Here is a 25010-nt window from a genome sequence, read left to right on the forward strand (position 1 = left end):
AAGTTCTGGAGGGTGGGGATGTGACGTCCAACAAGGTGAATGGACTTCATGTCACCAAACCAAACGCTTAAAAATGGTTCAAATGGTACATCTGAATTTATGTGTATTTATGCGTATTTTACAATTTAAAAAAATGTGTACTCCTCATCTGTGAGGCTCTGCCTACCTGGGGCCCTGCCCTCCTCTCCTTCCCCATCTCTACCTGCTCCCCCCTCACCCTCTGATCCAGCCACTCTGGCTGCTGCTGTGCTCCTCCTCTAGGAGTGTTCCCACCTCAGGCTGTTCCCTCTGCCAGAAATGCTCTCTACACATCTCCCTCGGGCTGCCCCGTCTCACCCAGACTGTCTCACCTCAAATGTCACCTCCTCCAGCAGGTCCTCCTTGACCACCACCCCAATCACACCTACCTAGCACATTATCTGGGTTTTTCTTCATTACACATATCACTACCTCAAATCAAGTTCTAATTTGCTTGTAGTGGCCAGTCTCCCCACTCTTCTGTGAATTCCATGGGATAGGGGTCTTTGTCCTCACACAGTGCCTGGCACACAGTAGGTACACAATAAATATTTGCTGAAGGATCAATCAGAAACGGGCCCCCATCCAGATGCAGACAGGGACCCCAGAATTCTGTTTGCTTCTGTGACACAGCTGTGATTCTCGAAGGTGTTCCCAACTCCCTGGGCCTAAGCCACAGACCAGGTCCCACCCCCTGGAGACAGAGCAGACCCAAAGCCCTGGGGGCCGGTGGTTGTAAACAGTTTTATTGATGGGGAGGGGGTTGGGGAGGCAAACTCCAGAGAGGGTCCAGGTCTCAGCTGGCCACTCAGCTGGCATGCATGGTCAGCTGGAGGTCGAGGGGGAGATCACAAGGAGATGGGTGGCATGGGACCGACCCTCTGACCACCCTGGGGCCGTATTTACAGGGGGGCCCAACCTCCTTCGGCACCCCCAGCCCTTTACACAGCTACTGCCAATACAACTTCTGGGCAGGCTCTCCCAGCCCCCCTGTCTGAAACCCCCCTCTGTCTCCCCTCAAATTCCTAACCGGCACCATGGAGGCCCCCCCGGCCCTCTGGAAGACCCTGCATCGGCTCAGCCAACGCCCAGGCCACTGGGGCCACCGTGCTCACACAGACACGCACCCTGCACGCGTGGCCCATCCCCACGCACACGCTGGCAGCAGCCTGGCAGGCATACACACGCATACCTCCCTCCCGGCCCCTCGCACACAAACACGGCACACACACACACACACACACACACATACACACTCACACATGCCAGGAGCCTGGGTCAAGGAGGGACCTTGGGGGAGGGCTTGGGTCTGCAGCTGTGGCCCCCTCCCCAGCCGGTCACCTCCAAGCCCCTGGCCACCACCCCGAGAACGGAGTTGTGCAACTGGGTAGAAAACTGCAAAAGAAATGCAAATTGGAAACAAACCCAAACCCACGCAGGTTAACCTCAAACCCATAGCACATCCTTCTCTCCCCCCCAAACCGCCTCACGTCCCATGACCCCAATCGGGATGGGGGGCTGAGCCCGTTGTGCTTCCCTGTGGCGGAGGGGCACCCCCACACTGGGGTGGGGGGTCTTGAGCACCCACTCGGAGCTCGGCCGGGTCTCTCGCTCCTGGTTCCCATGGCTGGCACCACCGAGGCGTCGGGGAGCCCCGGCCTAGGGCACGGGGGGCGCAGTCCTGTCCGTCCCCCCATAGGAGAGGAGGTGGGCCAAGTCTGTGCTGGGCCGAGCGTGGCGGCCGCGGTGACGGTCACCTGGCCTGCCCTCGCCGCTGTTGAACGTGTGCGTGCGGCGCAGGGTGACTGCTGCTGGGGCGTGGGGGCCTGGCCTCCGGAGGCTGCCCGTGGGTGGCGGGCTCCAAGGCCGAGGGAGGCTGTCGGAGGCTGAAGTTGGGTCCAAGGGGCCCGTGGGTGCCGACACCACCCGCCGGCGATCCGGGCTGGCGTGGGGGGTGAGCGGGAAGTCGCCGTGGGAGGCCCGGCTGGGCACTGGGGGCTGCTCAGGGGCCCGGGAGGGGGCCAGCAAGAGCAGGGAGGAGGAGGCTGAGGCCGGCAGCAGGGGGTGGCCGTGCTCCCAGGCTCGGGGGCCCAGGGCGTGGGGGTGCGGGGTGGGCAGGCGCTTCTGGGGCAGTGGCGTCTGCTCGGGCGTGGGCAACAGCCCCGAGTCCAGGTCATGGGGGCCACCCTGTAGCAGCGTGGCCTTGGCCCACCCGTTCTGCATCAGGGGGGCCAACAGGGCCTCAGGGGTTCCCCCAGCTCCACCACCGCCTGCGCCCCGGCCCCCAGGGCCGGCCCCCCGGCGCTCGCCCAGCCGGCTCACGCTCAGCACGGCCTCGCCGCCCCCGTGGGCCAGGATGGCCTCCTTGTCCTTGCGGCGGGCCAGCTCGCGGCGCTCGCGGAGGCCCACGTACCAACCCACGCTGAAGCCGGACACCACAGCGCCCACCACGAAGGCCGCCACTGACGACGTCACCAGCAGGTTCACCGACACCAGCCCAGCGCGCTCCTCTGAGAGACTGGCCCGCAGGAGTCCTGGACAGGAGGGCCAAGTGAGAGGGGTGGGCGAGGGGACAGTCCTGGCCACACCTCCCACAACCTTGGGCTTATGTGCCCATTCATCTGTCCTCTGGAAGTCTGTCTGTCTGCCTTGTGATGTCTCTTTGTCCCTTTCAAAGCCCGTCTGTCTGTCTCTCTTCCCTCGGGGTCCATCCATCTTCTCAAAATCTGTCCATCTGTCTGTCTGTGATGTCCCTGTCACTCTAGAGCCTGTCCGTCCATTTGTCTCTTGGCATCTGTACCCAGCATGTCTGTCTCTCATTATCTTTTTGTCTCTTTCAAAGCCTGTACATACATCTGTCTGTCCCCTGGCGTCTGTCCCTCACCTATCCAGAAATGGGACCTCCTGCCCTTCCAAAGCCCTGATGGAAACCAGTCTCCCCAGCCATCTGGACATGGGTGGCAAAGGGCATGAGAACCCTGGGGACCAGAATTGAGGGTGCCCAGGCCTCCTCCCCTTCCCCTACTTACCTGTGCAGTCCCCTAAGGCTGAGGTGCTGGCCCCGGACACATCCTGCTCAAAGGTGGCCCTAACGGGGGGAAGACAGACACACTCAGCAAAAACCCCTCTCACACAGCCCAAGTTGGAGGGAGAGGGAGCCCCGATAATCAGGCAGGTCAGACATCCTCCCCCCATGTTCCCTTCCCCTAATACCTGGTGCCTGGACTGAGGAAGATGCAGGAACCGTCGGGGGCCCACCCGCAGTAGGGGTCCTGACTGCCAATGCAGTTCCTAGACAGACAAAGGACCCCGCAGGTCTGTCAGAGTCCTTTCTTTGCACAGGGCTTCCTACTGTGAACCCGGGAGTACTGGCCACAGATATCTGCAGTGGGGACTATTTAGTCTCCATTTTACAGACAGGAAAATGGAGGCTCAGGAAAGTTCACTTCTGCCCAGGCAACAGAGCTAGAACTGGAGCCCAGCGGTCTTGCCCAAGAGTCTGTGCCTTGGCTCTGTGCAATGGTGTCGGCATTGCCATGATGGTGCGCGTGGGGCAGGGGCTTCTCAGTGTGGAGGGCTCACAGAATCCAGGGGGTGCCAACACTTTGCATCTGATATTTCCAACCATTTTAGAGTCAGGGAAAGAGCCACCTACCTGGTCCCCAGCTTCTGCTCCTGCTGCTCTTAAAAATGTCATTCAGGTCCCTTCCCTCCTCCGCCCACAGCCCTCCAGGACTCCCACCTCCCTTGGGGTAAAGGCTCAAGTCCCCCTGTGGCCCACGCAGCCCTGCATGACCTGCCCCATCCCCTCCCTGCCCTCACCTTCTCCTCTACTCACTCTGCTCCAGCCACACAGGCCTCCTCGCTGTTCCTCTAACACCCCAGGCACGATCCTGTGCCCTCTGCCCCACTCATCTTTCAACAGGTCAAGATGCTGTTGGGCCCTTGGCTCAAACTCAGCTCTCCCATGCTCATCTCCCTTCAATTCCCCCCACACACCTCAAGCAGTGATCCCAGGGGCCACTCACTTCATGCATCCCGAGTACTGCTGGCAGCGGGCTACGGGCACGCGGACCACACAGTGGGGGAAGGCTGCCAGCAGGCCTCCTGAGGCCACGTCCAGCTCCAGGCTTAGCAGCCGCTGCCCGGTCTCGCCTCCACCTGGCCGTCCACACCTGGAGGTGAGCAAATTGTTAGCCTCAAGGGTTGTGCCCCATCTCCTTGCCTGCTGGCCCCCCCCCCCCCCCCGCCTCTGCCTGGCCCCACCTGTCTGGCCGGAAGGTCTCAAACTCCTCCAGTAAGACACTGGGTCCGGTGGTGCCTAAGGCACTGGCGTTGGGCCAGATGAGAAACTTGAGGACCGTGCCCGCCTCAGAGCCCAGGAAGACGATGGTCTGGTTGCCCCAGGGTCCGGCGCCCACGTCCACAGCCACTCGTGTCAGCTGGTGCCTGGGGCCAGGGCAGGAGGGGTCAGGTTAGCCCCACCGCCCCTGTGGTCCCCTCCCACCCCCACTGAGCAGATGCAGAGACACCACCCACAATGGGCAAGATGGGCACAGGCGTGGTTACATGTGTACACATTATACTCCCCCAAAACAGACCCCTAAACTGGGTTACCACCTGGGCCCTTCTTTCCCTGAAGTTCTCTGTCTCTCTGTGTCTTTCTCTCTGTGTCGCTGTCTCTTTCACTCTTTATTTCTCTGTCTCCCTCTCTCCATGTGTCTCTCTGTGTGTCTCTGGGCAGCCCCCAGAGCTGCACGCTGTCTCAGCAAGACTGCTCTCCATCCTCTCCTCATGTCCGCAGTTGGCTCAGTCCTCCCTCCCCACCCACAACTCTGGCCTGGGCTTTCGTCACCACCCTCTGCCTCATTGGGACCCCCGCCACACACAGGGACTGACCGTGTCAGAGTCCGTACTATCCAGGGCGCGTGGCCCAGCGAGGGCACCGCCTCGTCCATCAGGGGATGGGTCTTGACAAAGTTGAGGATCTCGTCAGGGAAGGCGCTAGAGGCGTTGTACTGCATGCCGGGAGCTGCACAGCACCCAGGCCTGGATGGGGATGGGGGGTGGTCAGGGCAGATGTGGGGGTCCCCGTATAGGGGCTCTGATTCTCCAGGGGACGCGCTGCCCTACCCCAAGGGCCTCAGTGTTCCCCATCTGTGTAATGGGTACAGCTGAACTTAGCAACAGCCAAATAACCACCTGGGAGTACAGGCCCTCAGTCGTGGGGACAGAACCGCACCCAGGCACCTGGCTCAGGATGGAGGGGGCTCTCACCGGGGCCTTGGCACCTGATCCTCTGGCACAGGCGTCCAGATGGACTCAGGGGACTTCTGCTCGCGGAAGCGGCCTTCAAACACGGCAGCCACCTGTGTCATGTCAAAGGCGCAGACTGCCGAGCCAGGGATGCTGGGGGATTAGATGAAAAAGAGTGGTGAGCACTGCCTCGGGCAAGTGTGTGGAGGAATCCTCCTTGTCGTCCGGAGCTGTCAGCTGTTCTGCCCCCTGGGCCAGAGATGTCACCCACCTGCCCCATGCAGTCACTCTGCCTCCTGCACAGTGCTCAGACTAGACCATATTTCAGCTCCTCGATGGCCACCCATGTCCAGGGCCACCTTGTCACTTGCCTGAATGTCCAGTCTCCCAGATGCCACTCTTGCCCCCTTACACCCCATTCTAAAAACACATCAGCTTTCTAAAAACACATCGGACCTTGTTCCTCTTCTGCTCCTCAGTCTCCCATGGCTCCCTAGTGCTCTCAGGATAAAATCCAGGCTCCTCTCTGCAGCCCCTCACCTCCCTGCTCTCATATCGTCCACTCTGCCCTTCGTTCCCTCTACTCCAGCCACGTGGGCTCCTCCCCATGTGTTTAAACACACCAAGTTCACTGCAGCCTCATGGGCTTTGCACGCGCTATTCCTCCACCTTGGAATGCTCTTCCCTCTTCTTTCATCTCACACTCACTGAAGCCTAGGTCCCATGTCCCCTCCTCCAGGCAGCTCTCTCTGATTCCCTCCTCCAAAAGTAGACGATGCTGATGCCTCCCATCTGCTTCGTTCTGACCAAAAGGCCTTGGAGGGTCAGTGTCTGGCTTTGTTCTACCACGGCTGGGGCTGAGGCCTCTTGTGGGTCCAATCTTGCCCAGCGCAGGGCCCAGGGAATATGCAATGAGTGAATGTGGGACCTCTCCATTCATGCCAACCCAGTGCCCCCAGTTCGCTTCCATTAGCACCCACTGACCTGTTGCTGGGGGTGGAGAAGACGGCCAGGACCACGGGCCGGCCTCCCAGGCTGACCACGCCCGTGACGGCCTGCAGCACGTTGAAGTAGAAATGGGAGTCCCCGGGCACAGAGCAGTTGAGCCGCGCCTTCAGGAAGGACGTCCACTGCTTCTCCAGCACGCGAGGGGAGCCCCCCACGTCATTCTTGCACACTCGTGCCACACGGGACACCACCACCTGGAGTGACAGTGGACAGACGCCCCCTGAGCCCTGTGTCCCAGGAGGCCTGCCCACAGGCCGTGCTGCCTCCCACCCAGGCAAGAATGGAGGAACCTGGCCTTGGCTCAGTGTGGGACCCCAGCTGGTCACTGTACCCCGCTGGGCACCAGATTCCCCAGTGGGCATGTGGGGATGACAGTGAGGACCGCGACAGCCATGACAATCACAATCATAATCACTTCCACTTACGGCTCATTCGCTATGGACCCTGCACTTTGTTCTCATTGTCTCTAACTCTCCTCCCAAAGCTCTACAGAGGAGGGCCCACTGATAGCCCAGTGTACAGATGGGGAAACAGCAAGCTCTGAGGCACAGGGCAAGCGAAGTGACCAGCCCAAGGTCACACTAGTGGTAAATGGTAGTCTATGCACAAACTGTCTGGCTGCTGGAGTAGGTGGGTAGGTAGAGGGATAGAGGAATGAATGGATGGATGAGTTAGTGGATGGATGGAGGGATGGGTAAATGAATGATTTTGAAAGAAATAGTGAAGGAGATCATCAATGGAGGCATGTGTGGGTGCATTCGGCTCCATGCTGCACTGCCAGGGCCTCTGTGGGAGGGAAGGGGGGCCTTACCTTCTCCAGGTAGTTAAACTCCATCGCAATCTCCCGGAAGAAGAAGTAGATGTGGCTGTCCCACTCCACCGCGTGCACAAAGTAGGGCTCTGCAGGAGAGGAGGGGTCAGAACCCAGCCCCTGACATGAGAAAGGGTGTTTCTGGAGGTGGGAACACATCAGCCTGGGTGGCTGCTTTTATGGTGAAAGGGGACATTGACTGATTATCCAGGCAAAAGAAATTAGACTCAAAGTTTTGGGGTTTTCGGAGGGGGAAATCCTAAAATTACTGTCTACCTTCCACAAACAGCAACATCTATTATTTTTGTCACCTTCCTCCCTCATGTGTTAAAGAGATGAGTTCCCTCTATACCCTTCTTGTGGTTGCATTTGGGGCTTCTAAGCCACCCATTTCCAGCAAGTTCTACTTTAGATTCCACTTCAATCTTTCCTCTAGTTTTGTCTTTAAAGAGACCAATAGGTTCCACAGATGACATGGGAGTCCTCCTCCCCCTATCTCCTCTGGGACTCTTACTGTGGTGGGGTGATTTGCTGAATGTCTAGCCCACCTTTGAACCACTTGGAGTCATGTTTCACGGTGCGCAGAGTGGGCCGGTTTCCAAGGCTGCGATAGATGACGGCATCAATGGCTAGGAAGTCGGTGACAGTGGCTGTGAAGAGCATTCCTTCTGGATGGGGGTGACGGGGGGGGGGGGGAGCAGGTGAGAGATTGGATGGTCGAGGCCAGGGACTGCGGGTCAATACTTGATCTTCCAAGACTGAGCTCTGAACCTCAGTGAGCCACTGTCTCTAGGCAGAGCCCTGACCTCATATAAGCCCTGAGCCCAGGCTGAGCCCCAACTTCCACTGAGCCCTAACCCCAGCTGAGATTCTGCCTGTTTCACAGCTGGACAGATGGTCTCCAGACACCTGCTAAATGACCCTGACTCCAAGAGTGGAAAATGACACGACTTGCTCCAGGTTGGGGCCCCATCAGATGGTCAGAGTTGGGGGACACTCACCAGAGAAGAGGGCAATGTTGGCGTGTTTAGGATCATACGGGCAGCGGGCCATGCCACTGATGTTGTCCCCGAGCGGCTGCAGTGTGTCTATCTGCAGGGGGACAAAGCCTGAGTGACAGAGCTTCTGGCCACACCTGGCAGTCCTCAGCTCCCCCACCCCCCACTCCAAGGGGAATCCTGGCTCCACCTTGGAGGCTGTGTGACTTGACCAGTCACTTAACCTCTCTGGGGCTCAGTTTGCTGATCTATAAATGGGTCTGAGTCGATCATAGTTAATTATATAATTGGTTAAATATGATCTTCGAATCTTGCGCTCTGGGTGAGGAGGCAAGGAGGGCATATCCAGTAAGGCTTATCTGCAGGAGGCGATATGGCCTGGGGAAAGGGGACGGCCAGTAGAGGGCAGGTGAGCAAAGGCTTGGAGGTTGGACCTGAGCCGGCCAAGGCTTCGAATGCTGGAAACTCACACTGTAGTTGGCGCACACAGGGTTGAAGGCATTGGAACCGCACACAAAGAGGGTGGATTCATCCCGAAGTAGCAGCACCTTTACAAAGTTTCGACACTCGCCCTGGGGTGGAGAGGGAATAAAGAAGCCAAGGTAGGTGTGGACAAGGCTGTGGGCCGTGAGAGGGCGTGGCTCAGGCAGTGGGAGAGCTAGGGCTACTGTGAGGCCTTACCGGGAGGGCCCAGGGATATGGGCGTGGCCATGACGTGTCACACTTAAAATAGGACTGGGGTGGGGGCGTGGCCATGACAAGGGACAGGGGCCAAGACAGGGAAATCCGTACTTTGTATCATGGCCAGCCACCAGCCAGGGAAAGACAAGGTCTATGGGCGTGGCCATGGCTGAGGATCATTAGGGGGCGTGGCTAAGCCCAGGCGTAGCCATGGCATCACCAGGGTCCAAGAGGGCTAGGGATGAAGGGGAAAAAGGATATGCCATGGGCTTGACCAGGATGAACTGGGGCGTGGCTGTGGGAGTGGGAGTGGCTGGTTGGGGGCGTGACCAGGTCTCACTCACCTCCTGCTTGCCCTTCATCCGACACACGTTGATGTCGCTGGGGTTGGAGCGCCAGGTCAGCTTCTGGGGGCACAGAGAACCGATGAGGGGAGCGCGGTACACTACAGCCCTAGGAACCCCCGCTGGGCAGGCCCGAATCTACCTGGTGAGAGCCCCAAGTGCTGCCCCTTCCCCTCCCGTTTGCAGCCCATCCTCACCCGCTGGTACCGCAGCTCCGTGGAGGTGAACGGCTCCAGCTCTATCCGGTACAGATTGTCCCTAGGGGAGGGGTGCAGTTAGTGAGATTGTGGGGGGCCTCCACCCCCCACATTCCATCCTCCTGATGGCAGAAGTGGTGTCCCACATGTAACACGCAGGGGCATGCTAACTAACACCTCTGCCACCAGCCACTCCAACACTGAACATAACTTCACATGCTTGCGGATGAGTATGCCCTTACAATCTCTTCATACCCTACAGGTTGATCTATAGTGGGTCTAAGAGTCGATCTAGCACATACATACGTCTCAACATAACCACCAGCAGGCTTACACACCGGACGGCCTACAGGCTACACCCAGGGTCTTTATATTATATCAGGTACCCCACTCAGCACCTCAGTCTATTCCAGGCTCTCACCCCTCTCCCCATGCCAGGGAAACTGCCCTGGTCAAGGTCATTGGTACTGTCGTGTTAAGTACAGCAGTCACTTGTCTGTTCTCCTCCCCCTCTCCACACATCCCGCTTCCTCCTGGGAACTCCATCCTCAGGAGGGCCCCTGCCCCCCAAACTTCCCTAGTTTCCCTCCTACCTCTCAGACTCTGTCTGGTCTCTTCCCTTCTCCACCCATACCCCTCGTGGGTGGGCTCATCCACTCTAATCCTGACTACCCCTCATAGCAATGCCCACAGTCCTATCTCCAGCCTGGGGCTCCTCTGAGCTCCAGACTTGGAGTCGGTTGCCCCTCAACAGCTCCAGCGGAGGGCTCACAGGCCTTTCACATTCAGTGCATCCATGCTGAACCCGATGGTCCCCTCAAATCTGTTCCTCCCCGCTCTTCCATCTCTGACCTTCCTCTGTCCAACTCTGTCCTTCCAGGGGCGTAGGCCACTACTTAGAAGTCACCCTCAACTCCCCTCTTCTACCCGCCCACATCCAACACATCAGACGACACCGTCAGCTCTGCCTTTAATGTCTACTGAGAATTCACCTACTTCTCACCCCCTCTGTGGTCACCACCATATTCCAGACAAGATCATCTCCCACCTGGAACAGCTCAGTCCCCTCCAAACTCAGCCCCCACAGTCTGTCCTCCCCAAAGAAGCCACCAGAGGGCGCCTGTGAGCACCTGAATCAGGTGCCCTCCCTTCTCTACACACAACCCTCCAGGGTTCCCACCCACCTCCCTGAGATAAAGGCCGAAGTCCTACCCTTGGGCCAGAGGCCCAGCAAGACCTTCCTCAGTCCCCTCCCTGCCCTCACCTCCTCCCGCTCTCCCCCTCACTATGCTCCAGCCACATGGACCTCCTTGCCGCTCCTCTAAGACACCAGGCACTATCTGGCCCCAGGGCCTTTGCATAGGCGGTGCCCTCTGCCTGGACTTCTGCCTGTCCCCCAGATGTCCTCATCACTGACTCCTCATCATTTAGGTTTCAACTCAAATGTCACCTCCTCAGAGAAGCCCTGAGGCACCACTTCAGCACTCTCTGTAGGTACCCAGTGAATTTTGACCAAACAGTTGTCCCCACCTGCTCTGTAGCAAGCTCCGGACTCCAGTCATACCCAGAGTTCAGCACCCTTTAAAGTCCCACCCCAGGGACACACATTCACTTTCCAGACAAATAACAGGCCCCATCATGCAAAACCTCCAAAAGGCCCCCAGCTGCTCCCCACACTGTGCATACTCTGCCCCACAGTCCCCATACCTGTCCCCAATGAACAGGGTCCTGTTGACCCGCAGGACTCGCTGGATGTTGAGGTCGTCAGCGCCCTCTGAGGGGGTCAGGCGTCCTGGCCCGTTTCCCACGAACACGGGATAGTGGTTCAGGTCTGGGGAAGGGAGTGGAGAGGGGTGTAATCGAGGGCCGGGTGAGCCTGGCCTGGTGAGCCCTTGGGTAGGAGGGGGAAAGCAGGCTCAACTGGGGACCAAGACCATACCTTGGGACGCCCCCTCCCCCAGAACCCCCACTCACAGTCCCTGGGGGCCACGCTGAGCGGCGGCGGCTCCTCAGGGAAGAGTCCGTGGGCGCCCCCCAATAGCAGCAGCAGGAGCAGTAGGGCCGGGAGGGGAGGGGACACTCGCGGGGTCCGCATGGCGAGGTCCGGGAGACGAGAGGTGACACCTGCGGGCGAGGGGTGGGGCGGTGAGCGGCGTCGCCTGCAGGCCCGACATCCGCCGCCAGATGGGGCACGTGAGCCGCGGCGGCCTAGACCAATTCCCTGAAAAATTCCAGGTTGGCATAATTTAAAATAACGGCAATCGTGGCACTAACAATAATAATACCAGCACTTATTTAATTACCAGAATAACGTTCTTACCACATTTTAGTGAAAGCTCAGGAAACGGTTTCTAATGAAAAATTAATAATGAGAATATTTAAATAATTTTAAAATTAAATGATTTTAAATAATTAAAAGTGAATAATGATAATAGATACATTTCAAAACATATATTTAAAAAGTCAATCTCAAAAGATACATTAAGAAGTCTTAGAATTAAAACGTAGACATCTTAAAATGAAAAGCTCAAAAAAATTTCAAAGGTTCTTGGAAGTTTTTAAACCACAACCTAGGAATTGCAGTACTTGAGAATCTCTGAATACTCCAGCTGGCCAGGGACTTCAGAAGCCCCGGTAAGTCTGACTTCCTTCCCAAGTCCAGTCTTTCTGTCCTCTGCACCAATACTCCTGTGACAGGGCCTCACTACCTCTCCAGGGGGCCTGTTTCCCACTCCCATTCAAGGGAATTTAAAGAACCTTCCAGGTGTGTGGAGAAGAGACCCCCCCCTCCCCCCAAAATGATGGTCTGGTTGGTGAGAGTGTGTGTAGAACTCACCCTCCGGAACCCAGCCTTCCACGCCCCTTCCAGAAGGGGTGCTGTCCGGAGGCCCTGAATAAGAAACCCACAGCTTTGTCCTTTTGAGACATCCCGGGCAAGCCACTTGCCTCAGTTTCCCTGTCTCAGCAGCAGGGACACCCCCAAGTCCTGCCATGTTCCCATAGCTTGAGAATTCTGAGCCCCTGGAGGTGGAAGTAACTCGGGAACTTGAGCCTGGAGTGCCTGCCTCCTGGTCTTCAGGGCCCAAAAACAGGAAAGCCTTGCGTAGACCAACAGGGTTTCCTCTCCATGACCCTGAACTTCCAGGATTTGTGACTCAGAGGACGCCGAGATCCCATGTGTGCACAGACACGGCCTGCTTCCTTAAGAGTTTCCTTCCCCGGCTCCTCCCCTGCTCTGCAGCCTCTCATGGCTCCCAAAGATCCTGGATCCAGGCCCCAGCTGCTGCCTGGCATTCAGGGCCTCCAACTTGACTGCCGGCCCCACTCTTGCCTACCCCACTCTTCAAGCTTCCTCCCTCACAACACTAGCCCGGAGAACCCTGGCCTCTCAGGTGCTCTGTCTGCTCTGTGCCTTGGTTTTTATTTATTTTTTAACATTTTGTTTTACATTGTGATAATATACATATAACATAAAGTTGACCATGTTAACCATTTTTAAGGGTACCATTCAGTGACCTAAGTCCATTCACAATGTTATACAACCATCTCCACCATCCATCTCCAGAACTTTCCATCTTCCCAAACTGACACTCTGTCCCCACCAAACACTCACTCCTATCCCCTCCCCCAGCCCCCGGCACCACCATCTACTTCCTGTCTCTATGAATCTGACTCTTCTGGGGACCTCACATAAGGGGAATCACAAGGTTTGTCCTTCAATGTCTGACTTATTTCACTGAACATGTCCTCAGGGTTCATCCATGTTGTAGCAGGTGTCAGAATGTCCTTCCTTTTTAAGGCTGAATAATATCCCATTGACTGGACGGACCACACTGTGTTTATCCATCATCCATGGAGGGACACTAGAGTTGCTTCCACCTCTTGGCTACTGTGAATAATGTTGATATGAACATAGGCAAGCAAATATCTCTTTGAGACTCTGCTACAATTATTTTGGGTATATACCCAAAAGTGGAATTGCTGGATCATGTGATAATTCCATTTATTCTTTTTAGGAACTGCCATACAGTTTTCCACAGCGGCGGCACAATTTTCCATTCCCACCAGCAGTGTACAGGATTTCAATTTCTCCTCCGTGCCATCACTTATTAATATGTTATCTGATTGTACCATCCTAATGGGTATGAAGTGATGCCCGGTGCCGTTTAACATTAGTCATTTTGGTGATAATACAGAAGTGAACCCCACATGCTCTTTTTGGGGAGTCTGGGCCACTTTGAGGCCAACCCCCTCTACCTGGCCTCAGTTTACTCCCCCGACCTTGGGTTACCAGAGGCCTCAGCAACCCCCTCACTCCCCCCCAAGACCATCTGTTTCTCTCCATGAAACTTGAGGCGCCTCTGCTAGCAGCCGCCTGGCGCCCGCCTGTCCGGAAGCGGCCCCACCACCTGCCCCAGCACCTGGCCACCAGGAGCTGCCACAAGGCAGGGAAGCCGTGTGGCTGGCGTGTATGCCCCATCGAGTGCAGGGCACCCAGGCATCCATGTGTCTGTGTGCCTGCAGAGGGAGCATGCTGCCTGCCTGCAGTCCTGGGACATGCATTCATGCCCATGGAGTGGGGGGGGGGGGGCGCAACATAAAGCAATAAGGTGACAACTCCCACACAGGAGGGCTCAAGCTGTGGCTGGGCCTCTCTGCTTGATCCCTCAACCGTTACTCCAACTCTTGACAGGCAATCCCATTGTGCAGATGAGGAAACTGAGGCAGGGATGGAACTTCCTCAAGGTCACCCTACTTCATCTCCTCCCATCATCACACTTCCCCCAGGTACCACTGACTTCCCAGGTACCACACAGCCTTGTTACTGTGTTCGTCATAGGTTTGAATTTCCTTCTGGAACATTTCTCCCACCTGGCACTTCTTTGGGCCTGGGTGTCTGGGCTACTCCTGGAACCTGAGACTTGAGTATAAATTTTAAGGATCAGCTGGTAAGTTCTAAAACAAACAACAGATAAAACATAAACCCTGGAGAGATTTTCACTGGAAGGTGCTGAACATATAGATCAAATTGAACTATTGACTAACCCTGATGTTCCCCCACCCCAACTAGAGCCTTCTAGCTCCTTCCTGTTTCAGCTGAGGGCTCAAGCCACACCTGGGAATCACCTCCCAACTCCCTCCGACACCCCTCCGCTCTACCCAGCCTCATTCTCTCAACCTGTCAGCCAATGCCAGCAACCCCTCTGGGCTCTGCCTTCATATTTATCCAGAATTCTCATGCTTTCCCAGTCCATTCGCTGGTTAGCCCCCATCATCTCCCACGTGGGCCCTCCACCTGGGTCCCCTCTGGCTCCCTCCTTTGCATTCCCAGTCTGTCTCCTCTGCAGCAGCCACCAGAGAGAGCCTGTGAACACCTAAGTCAGGGCTTTGTCACCCCTCTCCCCATAGCCCTCCAGGGCTCCCACCTCCCTCAGGTAAAAGCTCAAGTCTTCTCCAGGCCCACACGGCCCTGCACTACCTGTCCCCATCCCCCTGCAGCCCTCCCCTCCTCTCTCTCCCCCTCGCTCACTCTGCTCCAGCCACACGGGCCTCCTCACAGTTCCTGCAACAGGCCAGGCACGGTCCTGCCCCAGGGGCCTTTGCACAGGCTGTTCCCCCACACTTGAAACCCTCTTCTCTCAGATAGCCACTTGGCTCCCTCCTTATTTCAGGTCTCTGCTGAAACGTTCCCTCCTCAGAGAGACAATCCCCCCCCATCCCCATCACCCTGGACTCCAGCAGCCTCGCCCCTCCCCATGTACCTCCCACCCCCACTTGATGTCACATGCTCAAAGGGTCCTTTAGATATTTGTGGTCCAAATGTGGTCCTCGGGCCAGCAGCCTCAGCCTCATTTGGGAGCTATTAGAATGCAGAGTCCCGTGCCAACCAGACTGGCATTTTAGCAAGATCTCCAGAGACCTAACTCAGTGAAGCTGGGTTTATGCTTCATTTGGATCCCCAAATGAAATAACCACCCACATAACAGCCCGTTCAGAGCCCTTCTGCACCCTTGAACTGTGAGCCCCATGAGGGTAGGCCTGGGTGTGTCCAAGACATGGCCCCATAGTGTCTGGCACACCATAGGTGCTCAATAATGGCTTGTTGTACGTTGAACTAAGTGCCAGCACCAGGAGTTGAACCCAGATCAGACCTCCTTTATGGCTCAACTTTGCTCATCACCTCTGCAGCATACACGGGTGTCCGCAGGAGGGTGGGCCCCCCACGCATGTCCACGGGCTCTGATAGCCACTGCATGTCATGGTATCTGTGTGTTCACACATATCCACAGATGCCACCACAGAACACACATGTGCCCCAGCAGTGGTGGGTGGTTCACATGTGTGTGTGCACGTGCCTGTATGTCCAAGTACACACACACACACACACACACACCCAGGAAGCTGCTGGCTGCATGATGGCTTTCTGGTCGTCAGTTAACAAGGAGCCCAATTAAGTGTGAGCACCAGGCTGGTCAACCCCTGTGTCGCCCTACCTTCCCGCCCTGCCCACCAGTGTAATCTCACTGGCAGGGTGGGACAACTGAGGCCCAGAATGAGGGCTGGACAGACAACAGTGTCGAAGAGCCCCAGCTTAGCAGCCCAGTCTCTGGAATGCACATTCTAGGTTCAAATCCCAGCTCTGCCTCTTATCAGCTGCGAGAACTCCGACAGTCACTTCCCCTCTCTGGGCCTCAGTTTCCCCATCTATAAATGGTGGGTGACTATAAATCCAATCCTAATACGTTGCTATGAGGATGAAAGGACATAATTGAGACCAGCACCATCCAACAGAAAACCACTCATGCACATTTGTTGTTTTAAATTTCCTAGTGGCCACATTGGTGATTCAACAGCCACACATGGCCAGTGGCTGCCATTTTGGGCTGAGCATGGTGACTAGCCCACAGTAACTAGAACTATTGAAAGAATAGCAAGAAGGTCCCAGCAGGCAGCGGAAGGACCCTTGGGATTCTCCTCCTTTTCCAGAAAAGACACTGAGCCTTGATTTCCCATCTGTAAAATAAGGCACTAGAACAGGGCCTGGTCCACTTTACATGAAGTGTACTTGCTGGGTGACCTTGAGCCAGAAGCTCACCCTGTCCGGGCCTCTCTGTATCATGGCAGGAACTCAGTGACCTCGGGCCAAGCTTGGAGCCCCTATTTCTTCATCTGCCATGGCAAAGATGGGGCGGGGGGTGGGATGCCCATCTCCAGTTCCATAGAAGGAGCTCCTGTCAGCCCGGCCTCCCCAGGATTCCAGCCCTGGGGCCCGGTGTCCCTGGGGAGATCGAGTAACGAGGCCCGACAGCCAAGCCCCTGTGCTGTCCAGGTCTAGTTACCGGCTCTGCTTACAGCTGCCTCCTCCAGCTGCCTCAGTCACACTCATGACAGGCCAGCCAGGCTCCAGAGCTGTCTAGGAACTTGGCTGAGCAGCCAGAGGGTGTCCCTGGGGCCCTAGGCATGGGGGGCTGGGGAGAGGTCCCCTTGTCCCCCAATGCTCTCCCAATGCCAGTTAACTCATAGCCCCCCAGCCTGGGAGGCGGCCAGTGCATCCCTCTCCATCCTCGACCTTCCTTCCTGTTTCCCCATCAGTGCACCAAGCATGATAACCATCACCATTGGGTTATCACGAGGAGTAAATGAGCTATGCATAGTAGGTACTTAATAAACTGTATTGACTGCTGTGCAGCCTTGGCTTACATGCGCTCCCCCTCTGGGCTTGCTTCTTCTCCTGTGAATCAGGGATGAAAATGTCAGCTCCATGAGGGCAGGGGATCTGGCACACAGTAGGTGCTGAACAAATGTCCTACAGTCCCTACTTATAAAAGAGCTGCAAGGATATGTTTATTCCTATGCATCGACTATGTGCCAACACAGCCGGGGGTTCAGTCATGAATAGGATTGTGTGTCTTGGTGCAGAGCCAGGCATGCAGTCAGCACTCCATTAATGCTTAGTGTCTCCTTTGAAGAGGATGGTACTCCGAATACCTGAGTCATGTCCATCCCATAGCAGCCCAGCAGAGCAGAGATTTAAATTAAGATTTTATGAAGGCCCTACTCTGTGTGTGCCAGGTGCTGGGCAGAGGCCTTCACACATATAAACTCATTTCCTGCCCACACCAACTGGATGAGGCAGAGATCAGCACCATCACCCCATTTCATAGATGGAAAAACTGAGTCTCAGAGAGGTTAAATCACTTGGCCAAGGTCAACTTAGCATGGAAGGATACAGCCAGTATTTGAACCCAGCCATGTGGTTATATTGCCTCTTGCTGACATTTATTGAGCACCCATGATGTGCCATCTGTCTACGAGGCTGCACAGTCTGAATGAACATTTTGAGGCTAAGCGAGTGGAGACCCAGGCTGTCCTGTCCCCAGGCCACTCAGGGAACCAGGGAAGAGACCAGGTGGCAGAGGCAGGACCTCGAGTGGGGGACATGGGCAGGTCCCCGGGGTTCCCGATCCAGACGGGGAGGGGGTGCTCCCAGGTAATTAATTTTAATCACTGTTTGGAAATTGGGCCGCCAGGAGGCAAATCGGAAGCAGCAACTTGTAATTAGGAATGGGAAAGGGAGGGCTGCTTTGTCGGTGATGCAGGGACCATTCCGAGGAAATTAAAGTGTCATTTATACTCAGCGGGTAATTAGGGGGCCCGGAAACAGGCCACCTGAGGGGGCTGGGGCTGGGGCTGAGCACTGATAGATTCCCAAATGGAGGGCCCTGGGCAGGTCTGGGGGCAGATGGGTCCTCAGCGCCAATTTGGAGGAAATACAGTCAGGCTCTGCTTTTGGGATCCAGTTTTGGGGGCACAGGGAAGTAAGGTTCGGCTCTCGGAAGCTCCACTTTAGGGAGGACTAAGAGATCTGGTCCTTGCCCTTTGTGTCCTCCATCTAAGAGCAGAAGATGGAGAGCCTGGCCCCTCTCACTTGGGGTTCTGGGAGCCTTCCTTTCCCCCAGGCTGAACCCCTGCCCTGGAATTCCTCCAGTCACTGCCCCTCTCCAGAAGCCCAGCCTGGGAGGACACAGGGATCCCCAAGTGGGACAGGGCGAATAAGAGGTCTGCAGGGGGACACTACTGAGAGATACTGAGCTGGAGGCAGGCAGGGCTGTGCCAAGTGCTGCTGGGAACGGAAGACCTGGCGAATGAACTTGAAGAAGACAAAGGCGGGAAATAGGTCCCGTGGGAAGGCCCTGGGGTCAGAGTGGACCACAAGTCCTAGTGAGTCAGGGCTCAGGAATGGCAGAGACGCTGGCAGAGCAACATGGGCTCTGGGGGATGGGGCCTGAGAAATGTGCATCAATGGAGAAAAACAGCGAGGGGCAGGGTCCCTGGTTTGCTGGGTGACCTCAGGGAATTTGCCACTTCAATCTGGGCCTCATTCCTCTCTCCTAAGCCTGGGAATCAGATCTTTAAAGAGAAGTCACAGCAAATACTTATGGAAAATCTATTATGCAAATATATGGTGATGGAAGGAGAACTGACTCTGGGTGGTGAACACACAGTGGGATTTATAGATGATGTAATACAGAATTGAACACCTGAAATCTATATACTTTTACTAACAATTGTCACCCCAATAAATTAAAAAAAAAAAGAAATTCTTAAAACAAAAAGAAAATGATGAAAGAAGGAATCTTGGAATATTAGGAATGAAGAAAGAACAACAGAAAGAGGAAAAATATGAGTAAATGGACTTTCATTTCTTGAGTTTTCTGAATTATGTTTGACACTTAAAGGGAAAAAATATAACAACAACAACAAAAAATCTATTATGTCCCAAGCCCTGTGATATGGGGCTTTACAGAAAGTACTGGTGGGGTAAGTGGTAGGGATTCTTCTCACCATTTTACAAGTGAGAAAATTGAGGCCCAGAGTGGGTGAGTGATTGCACAGCTAGGAAATGGCCAAGCTGGGATTTGAACCTAGGCTGTCTGGTCCAGACACCACATTCTTAACCATAGCACTACCTGCCCCGAGAGAAAGAAGTTCTCAGCCCCTCCCTGCAACAGCAAGTCCAAAATCTATCCTATCCACCCACTTGTTTTCCCCTCTGTTGCGTCGGCCTGACCAGCCCTCATCATTGCTTGCCTGGACCAGTGGAGTTGTCCCACCCCCATCCCCAGCACTGGCCCTTGCTGTCCACCATCCATCCTCCCTGCAGCATCCAGGAGGCACCTGTGGTTACCTGAGTCAGGTCCCACCTTCCTCTGCCCACAGCCCTCCAGGGCTCCTACCTCCCTCTGGGTAAAAGCCTGAGTCCTTCCTGTGGCCCACAAGGCCCTGCATGATCTGCCCTCACCTCCTCCCCACCCTCACTTCCTCCCTCTCTCCCCCTCACTCACTCTGCTCCAGCCACACAGGCCTCCTCCGTGTTCCTCCAATGCACCAGGCACAGTCCTGCCCCAGGCCCTTTGCACAGGCTGTGCCCTCTTCCTGGAATGCTGTTCCTCCAGATGTCTGAACAACTGGTTCTTTCTCGTTTTCCAACTGTCAGTTCAAATGCCACCTCCTCAGAGACACACTTCCTGATCATCAGACACTCTCTCTGACTCCATCAGCTCCACCCTTCTCCACTACATCATCCAGTATTATTGCCTTCAGGGCACTCATTATACTTGATTTACTTTACCTCTCTAGTTAGTGTCCAATCCCCACCTGGCTGTGAGCATGACAAGGGTGGGGCCCAGTCGACCTTGGTCACTCCTGGGTCACTGGCAGCCAGCACATAGTAGGTGTTCATTAAATATTTGTCAATTTATCAAATGAGAGCAAAGACCCCACCACTCCTACTGAGACACAGGGCCAGAGGCCACAAATTTCTGCTTTTCAAAGTTATTCCTTTTTCTGGAGTAAGAAAAACAACAGGACTATGCATTTTGTCTGCATCCTATTTTTTAAATGTTCAACCATAGGAAAGGGAGAACAGCATCTATGTTTTACTGATGGGAAAACTGAGGCTCAGAGAAGGTTGCATGAATGAAGAAATGGACTCAAACCTACGATGTAAGTCTGATCCCACTGTTGTGGCAATGTCTAAGGGCAATAATTCAGAGTGGCTGTCCACTACTCATGGGGCTCTGACTACAGGGAAGGGAGAAGTTTCCTCTGATACTACCAGAGAACATGTGGTCTCCCTTGGTGAACTCCTACATATTCATCACTGTCCTAGCTGCAATGCCCCTCCTCAATGCATCTTCTCTGATTCACTAGGCAGAGCCCAGCTTTCCCCAGCTCCATTTGCTTGTTCTGACCATGAAGCAGAGGGCCAGTGCCTACCTCTGTTTCCTCTCCCCACTGAGGGCCAACCAGAGCTAAAGCATCCCTCTCTGGGATCCCAGTGTCACCCAGCATGGGGCACAGCACCGAAAGCATTTGTTGAGTGACAGATTTCCCCAGCTGCCCTGGACCAGGTCTCCCCTAGGGCCCCTCTGGGAAACCACAATGCTCCCTTTGGAGTACAGGTTCAGCCTGGACCAAGGCGCACCCTGGGAAATGTAGTCCTCACTAGACTGAGCCTTACCTTTGGACCCTGGGGCCATACAGTGAAGAGTCATTGAGGGTGGCTGGTGCCCTTCTCCCCCAACCCCATATCCCTGTCAGAAGGGACGGAAAAAGGTCTGAAGGTCTCTGTCTCCCAAGTCACCTCCTTAGTGTTCTGTCACTTTATCTGGACATCCCCGAAGGGCAGGTGATGAATGACTGTGATAATAAAAGATAATTTTGTGGCTCAGGCCCAGACCCATTAGGTCACACACCGAACCCTGGCAAGCCAAGGCTGCACCATTCACAATCATGGGGCTATCTAGCGTGGGGCTCTGTCCCCTGAGCTCCCCAACCCTGCAGCCACCTGCCAGAGAATTCAACAACAGGATGTAGAGCAGGTGGCTGGGGCCTATGTCCATGGGGGGGGGGGCAGCTGCCTGGAGCCTCAGTTTCCCTATTTTTGCTCAATGAGGCTCTACCCACAGTCAACCCCAATCACTGCTGGGTCTTGGACTTATCAGTCTGAGAATCAGCAGCCTCTTAAATGACAGGATTTTAGAAGCACGGTATCTTAAACATTCCAGTTCAGAAAAGTCAGAGCACCTGGAAACTTAGAAGAAATCTGGAAGGTCCTCTGTACCAGACCACTATTAAAATTATTTTTCCAGGATTCTGTAAACATGGCTGTCCAACTCCACTTGCTTGCCTCCCAGGACAGGTAACTCACCATCCCTCCAAGCAGCTAATTTGGTTTCCAGTAGCCTGTCTCCTGGTAGCTACCCTTCCTCACTGCTGCTCAAGGTCTGAAATGTTGCCCATTCACTGTCCTACTCTAACACCTTCCATGGCTCCCTCTTGCCCTTGGGATAAAGTCCTCTCCTCAGCTTGGCATTCACAGACCCTGCCACCTCACAAGCCTCATTATTCATTGTCTCCTATTCTTAAAATAGTCCAGCCACTCAGGACTCACACAAGACACCCCACAGTGGCTCTCTTTGCCATTCCTTCCACCTGGAATCCCTGTCCCTCTCCTCCTGGCAACATCCTTCTCATCCTTCAAGCCCAGCGCCAGCATCCCCTCCTCCAGGCAACCTTCCCAGCTTCTACCTGTCCTGCCCCTGGCTGAGGCCTCTCTGGGCCCCCAGCATCACCCAGCAAAGGGCCAGGCATCCAGACAGTGCCACACCCAGGGTCAGCTAGGGACACTCTCCTTCCCAGGAGATGGGCAGTGACTGGCATGTCCTTCAGCCTCTGGGGACCCAGCTCACCTGTCCCGCAGGCTGACGTCAGGGTCACCTTTACAAGGACAGTTTGATTTCTATCTTCCAGGTCCAGCCCCAGGTAACCCCAGCAACTCCTGTCACAAGCCCTGGGCAGCCACTGCAGATGCCAAACACTCCTACAGGGCAAATCTCCAGCATCTTCTTTGCCCAAGAAGAGGCAAAAAACCAAAGCCTAGCCACTCCCAGGTGACTCAATACCTCCACTTGGAGACACCTTCTCACCTAAAAGCAGAGGAGGCTCACCTAAAACCTGCGGGCCTGTGGGTGCTCAGCTCTGGCAGAAGGCAGGGGGGAGTGGAGGGATTGTGGAGAGGTTACAGACCCACGGCATTCTTGTGTGACCTCTCTCTGCTTCATCTCCCTCCACTCAGCTCCTAAAACCAAAGAGTACCTCTTGGGGAGACCACAGCCCAGAGAGGGCTAAGATCTGTCTGAGGTCACACCACTGTGCTCTTCCTCTCAGTCCCCTGCCTTTTCCTCTATGTTGATTTTTTTTTTTTTTTTTTTTTTTTGAGAGGGGTGGGGTGTTGGAAGCTCCAGGTCTAACTTCTGCACAGCCCAGGGTAGACAGTGGAGTGAATTCCAGGGGAACGTTTGGGAGGGCACTTGGGTCTTTTCATATGAGGGTACCTTTCCCCTGACCCCATCTAGCAGCCCCAGGAGTGGAGAGGCCTGGCTTCCCTCTTCACCCACTCTGCTGCCTCCCTGGTCCTCAGTTTTCTCATTTGCTCTTGGGAATGAGCTGGTACAGGGTGGATGCATTACAGTCTCATGAGGCTCTGGCAGGCTGCCACCTGCCCGATATCCAAGGGGTCTCCTATGGGCTACAGCAACCTCCAGCCACCTTCCTGGAGAGCTTTGGAACCCCCTCCAGAGCCCTGACCCCACCTATAACCCCTATCCATCTCCTTACATACTGTACTCTCTTGAAATAGAGTTTCAGCAACTGCCCAGATACGTCTGAAATTTTCATCCTTGGAAGAAATTGTCTACTAGGATATGGGAAATGGGCTGGGGTGTGGGCAGCCCACGGGGGAGGGAAGTGCCCCACCTGTAATGAACTTTGATTTTGGAAAGGGAATTTGGACCCCTTGAGAAGCTGAGGGAATCCAGAGAAATACGAAGAAATGCAATTTTGCAAATTAGGTGGGGGTCCCCACTCCTTCCTCCTTAAATTCAGACCCCCAAAGCTTGAGGGCTCCTCTCCTAACCCGGTACCCCAGTACCCTTCGGGTCTGGGGGTCAAAGATGACAACCTGGGGGTAAGATGCCAAAGACCTCAGCTAGAGAGTGGCTAATCCGGGCTGAGGGTATGTGAATTGCCCCCAGTCGCAGAACTCTTGCAAACACTTCCAGCTCCAGCGTCTACCCGTCCCGGGCAGGGGCAGGGACGGGGGTTCCCTACCGCAGCGCCCCCTCTGGGAGGTGCCCCAAACTCGGAGGACGCCCGGAGGCAGAGAGCAGGACAGGGGGGCACGTGACCCCCTCCCCGGGGACCAATCAGCGCCTGCAGGAGGGGGGCCCACAGTCGGCGCCCCCACCCCGCCCAGCGGCGCGCTTGGAGAGAAATGCTTTCTTTGTCCCTTTGTCAGCTCTTGGGGCGCCCCGAACCCCTGGGGCTCCCACTGCCGCGGTGGGTATCCGGAACGGTCGGCTCTCTCCCCTCATCGCGGCCCCTCCCCCGCGACCGGGGCCCTGGACTCGATTTGGGCCAGGCAGGAGGCTGGAGAAGGCTCGGGGGCCCAAGGTGCGGCGGCTAGACCGTGGAGTGGGGCGGAGGGGCCTCACTGCGCGGAGACCACCACCCCAGCCCCCAGTGGCCCTCGACTTAGCCCTCAGGGCCCCGCCCCCCAACACCAGCCCACATCCCCTTGCAGCAAGCCCCCTGCATACCCTGAACCCCCCACCTGGGCCCAAATCCAGCTCCCCAGCGGCGCAGCCGCGAGCCCCCATTATTGTGCCTCCTACGGCCCCCCCCCGGACAAAATCTCCACCCGCTGCGGTACCGACAGAACCCCCATTATAGCTCCACATCCAAGCCCCCAGCTGCGGTGCCATTGGACACCCCCATTATGGGGCCTCATTCAGCGCCCCAGGCCCAAATCCAGCCTCTTCAAAGCGTTGCTACTGGACCCCATTATAACGCTCCACACAGTGACCCCTCTAAAATCCAGCCCCCTCCCCAGTTGCGTTGCTGACAGATCCTCCCGTCATAGCACCCCACAAACCCTTTCACGGCCCCAAATCCATTCCCTTCCCAGTGGCGGGGTCCTCAGCACCCCTTCCATTATAGCTCCCGACCTGGCTGCCCCAGCCAACAATTCAGCCCCCATCTGCGTGCCGACAGACAACCCCAGGGCAGCACCTCCCCAGGCCCCTCTCGCAGACGCCCCGGAGCGCTCACCTCCAAGCCGCGGCCGCCGCGAGTGCGCGGGAGGGAGCGCGAGGGCGGGAGGGCGCGGATGGGGGGGTCGGTGCGCGCACCTGTCCCGGCCCGGCCGGCTCAGCCGGGCATCCCGGGTGGGGAGGGGGGCTGGGGGCGCGCGCAATTCCGCCCCCGGGCCGCGGAGCTGCGCTGGGGGAGGGGGCTCAGCCCCGGCCCCCCGCGCGCTGGCGTTGGCTCCGGGGGGGGCGCTGCGCGGCGGCCGGACCAGGGGCGCGCCGCGGCCGCATCTCCTCAGCCAGCCGCGGCGGCCGCTGCGACTCGCGCCTCGGCCACCTCTGTCCCCCGCCCCTCAGCCAACCCCCCCGCCAGCGGGGCCGGAGTCGCACAAAACGCGGCCCGGAGTCCTAGCGGCGCGGAACGGAGGGCTGAGCCGGGTGGGCGGCTGGAGGCGCTTGGGGGCGGGGGCAGTGGCGGGGGTGGGGGAACGACCCAAGAGAAGGCACCGTGTTTTGTCCAGGTAGGGGGCCTAACTGTGCGTTCC

General features: G+C 56.3%; 1 protein-coding gene across 3 annotated transcripts; it reads right to left on the reverse strand.

The window, feature by feature from the left end:
• Positions 1–743: 743 nt before the first annotated feature.
• SEMA6B (semaphorin 6B) lies at positions 744–24806 on the reverse strand. Of its 3 annotated transcripts, none has more exons than XM_074337620.2 (17): positions 24488–24806; positions 11288–11437; positions 11021–11144; positions 9314–9374; positions 9117–9179; positions 8562–8663; positions 8095–8185; positions 7642–7761; positions 7094–7182; positions 6259–6476; positions 5296–5427; positions 4918–5067; positions 4285–4467; positions 4047–4193; positions 3232–3309; positions 3048–3106; positions 744–2552 (listed from the first exon to the last, which is right to left on the reverse strand). In XM_074337620.2, the coding sequence occupies exons 2-17, from the start codon at positions 11406–11408 to the stop codon at positions 1678–1680; spliced, it is 2613 nt and encodes an 870-aa protein (XP_074193721.1). In that variant the 5' UTR covers positions 11409–11437; positions 24488–24806; the 3' UTR covers positions 744–1677. The 3 variants fall into 3 exon arrangements, with proteins under 3 accessions (XP_074193721.1, XP_019599571.2, XP_019599569.2); XM_019744012.3 differs by lacking the exon at positions 24488–24806 and adding an exon at positions 12260–12390; XM_019744010.3 differs by lacking the exon at positions 24488–24806 and adding an exon at positions 12150–12294.
• Positions 24807–25010: the final 204 nt, after the last annotated feature.

This window comes from Rhinolophus sinicus, chromosome 15 (genome assembly GCF_057876585.1).
Source record: "Rhinolophus sinicus isolate RSI-liver-muscle chromosome 15, RSI-T2T, whole genome shotgun sequence".
Taxonomy (NCBI): Eukaryota; Metazoa; Chordata; class Mammalia; order Chiroptera; family Rhinolophidae; genus Rhinolophus; species Rhinolophus sinicus.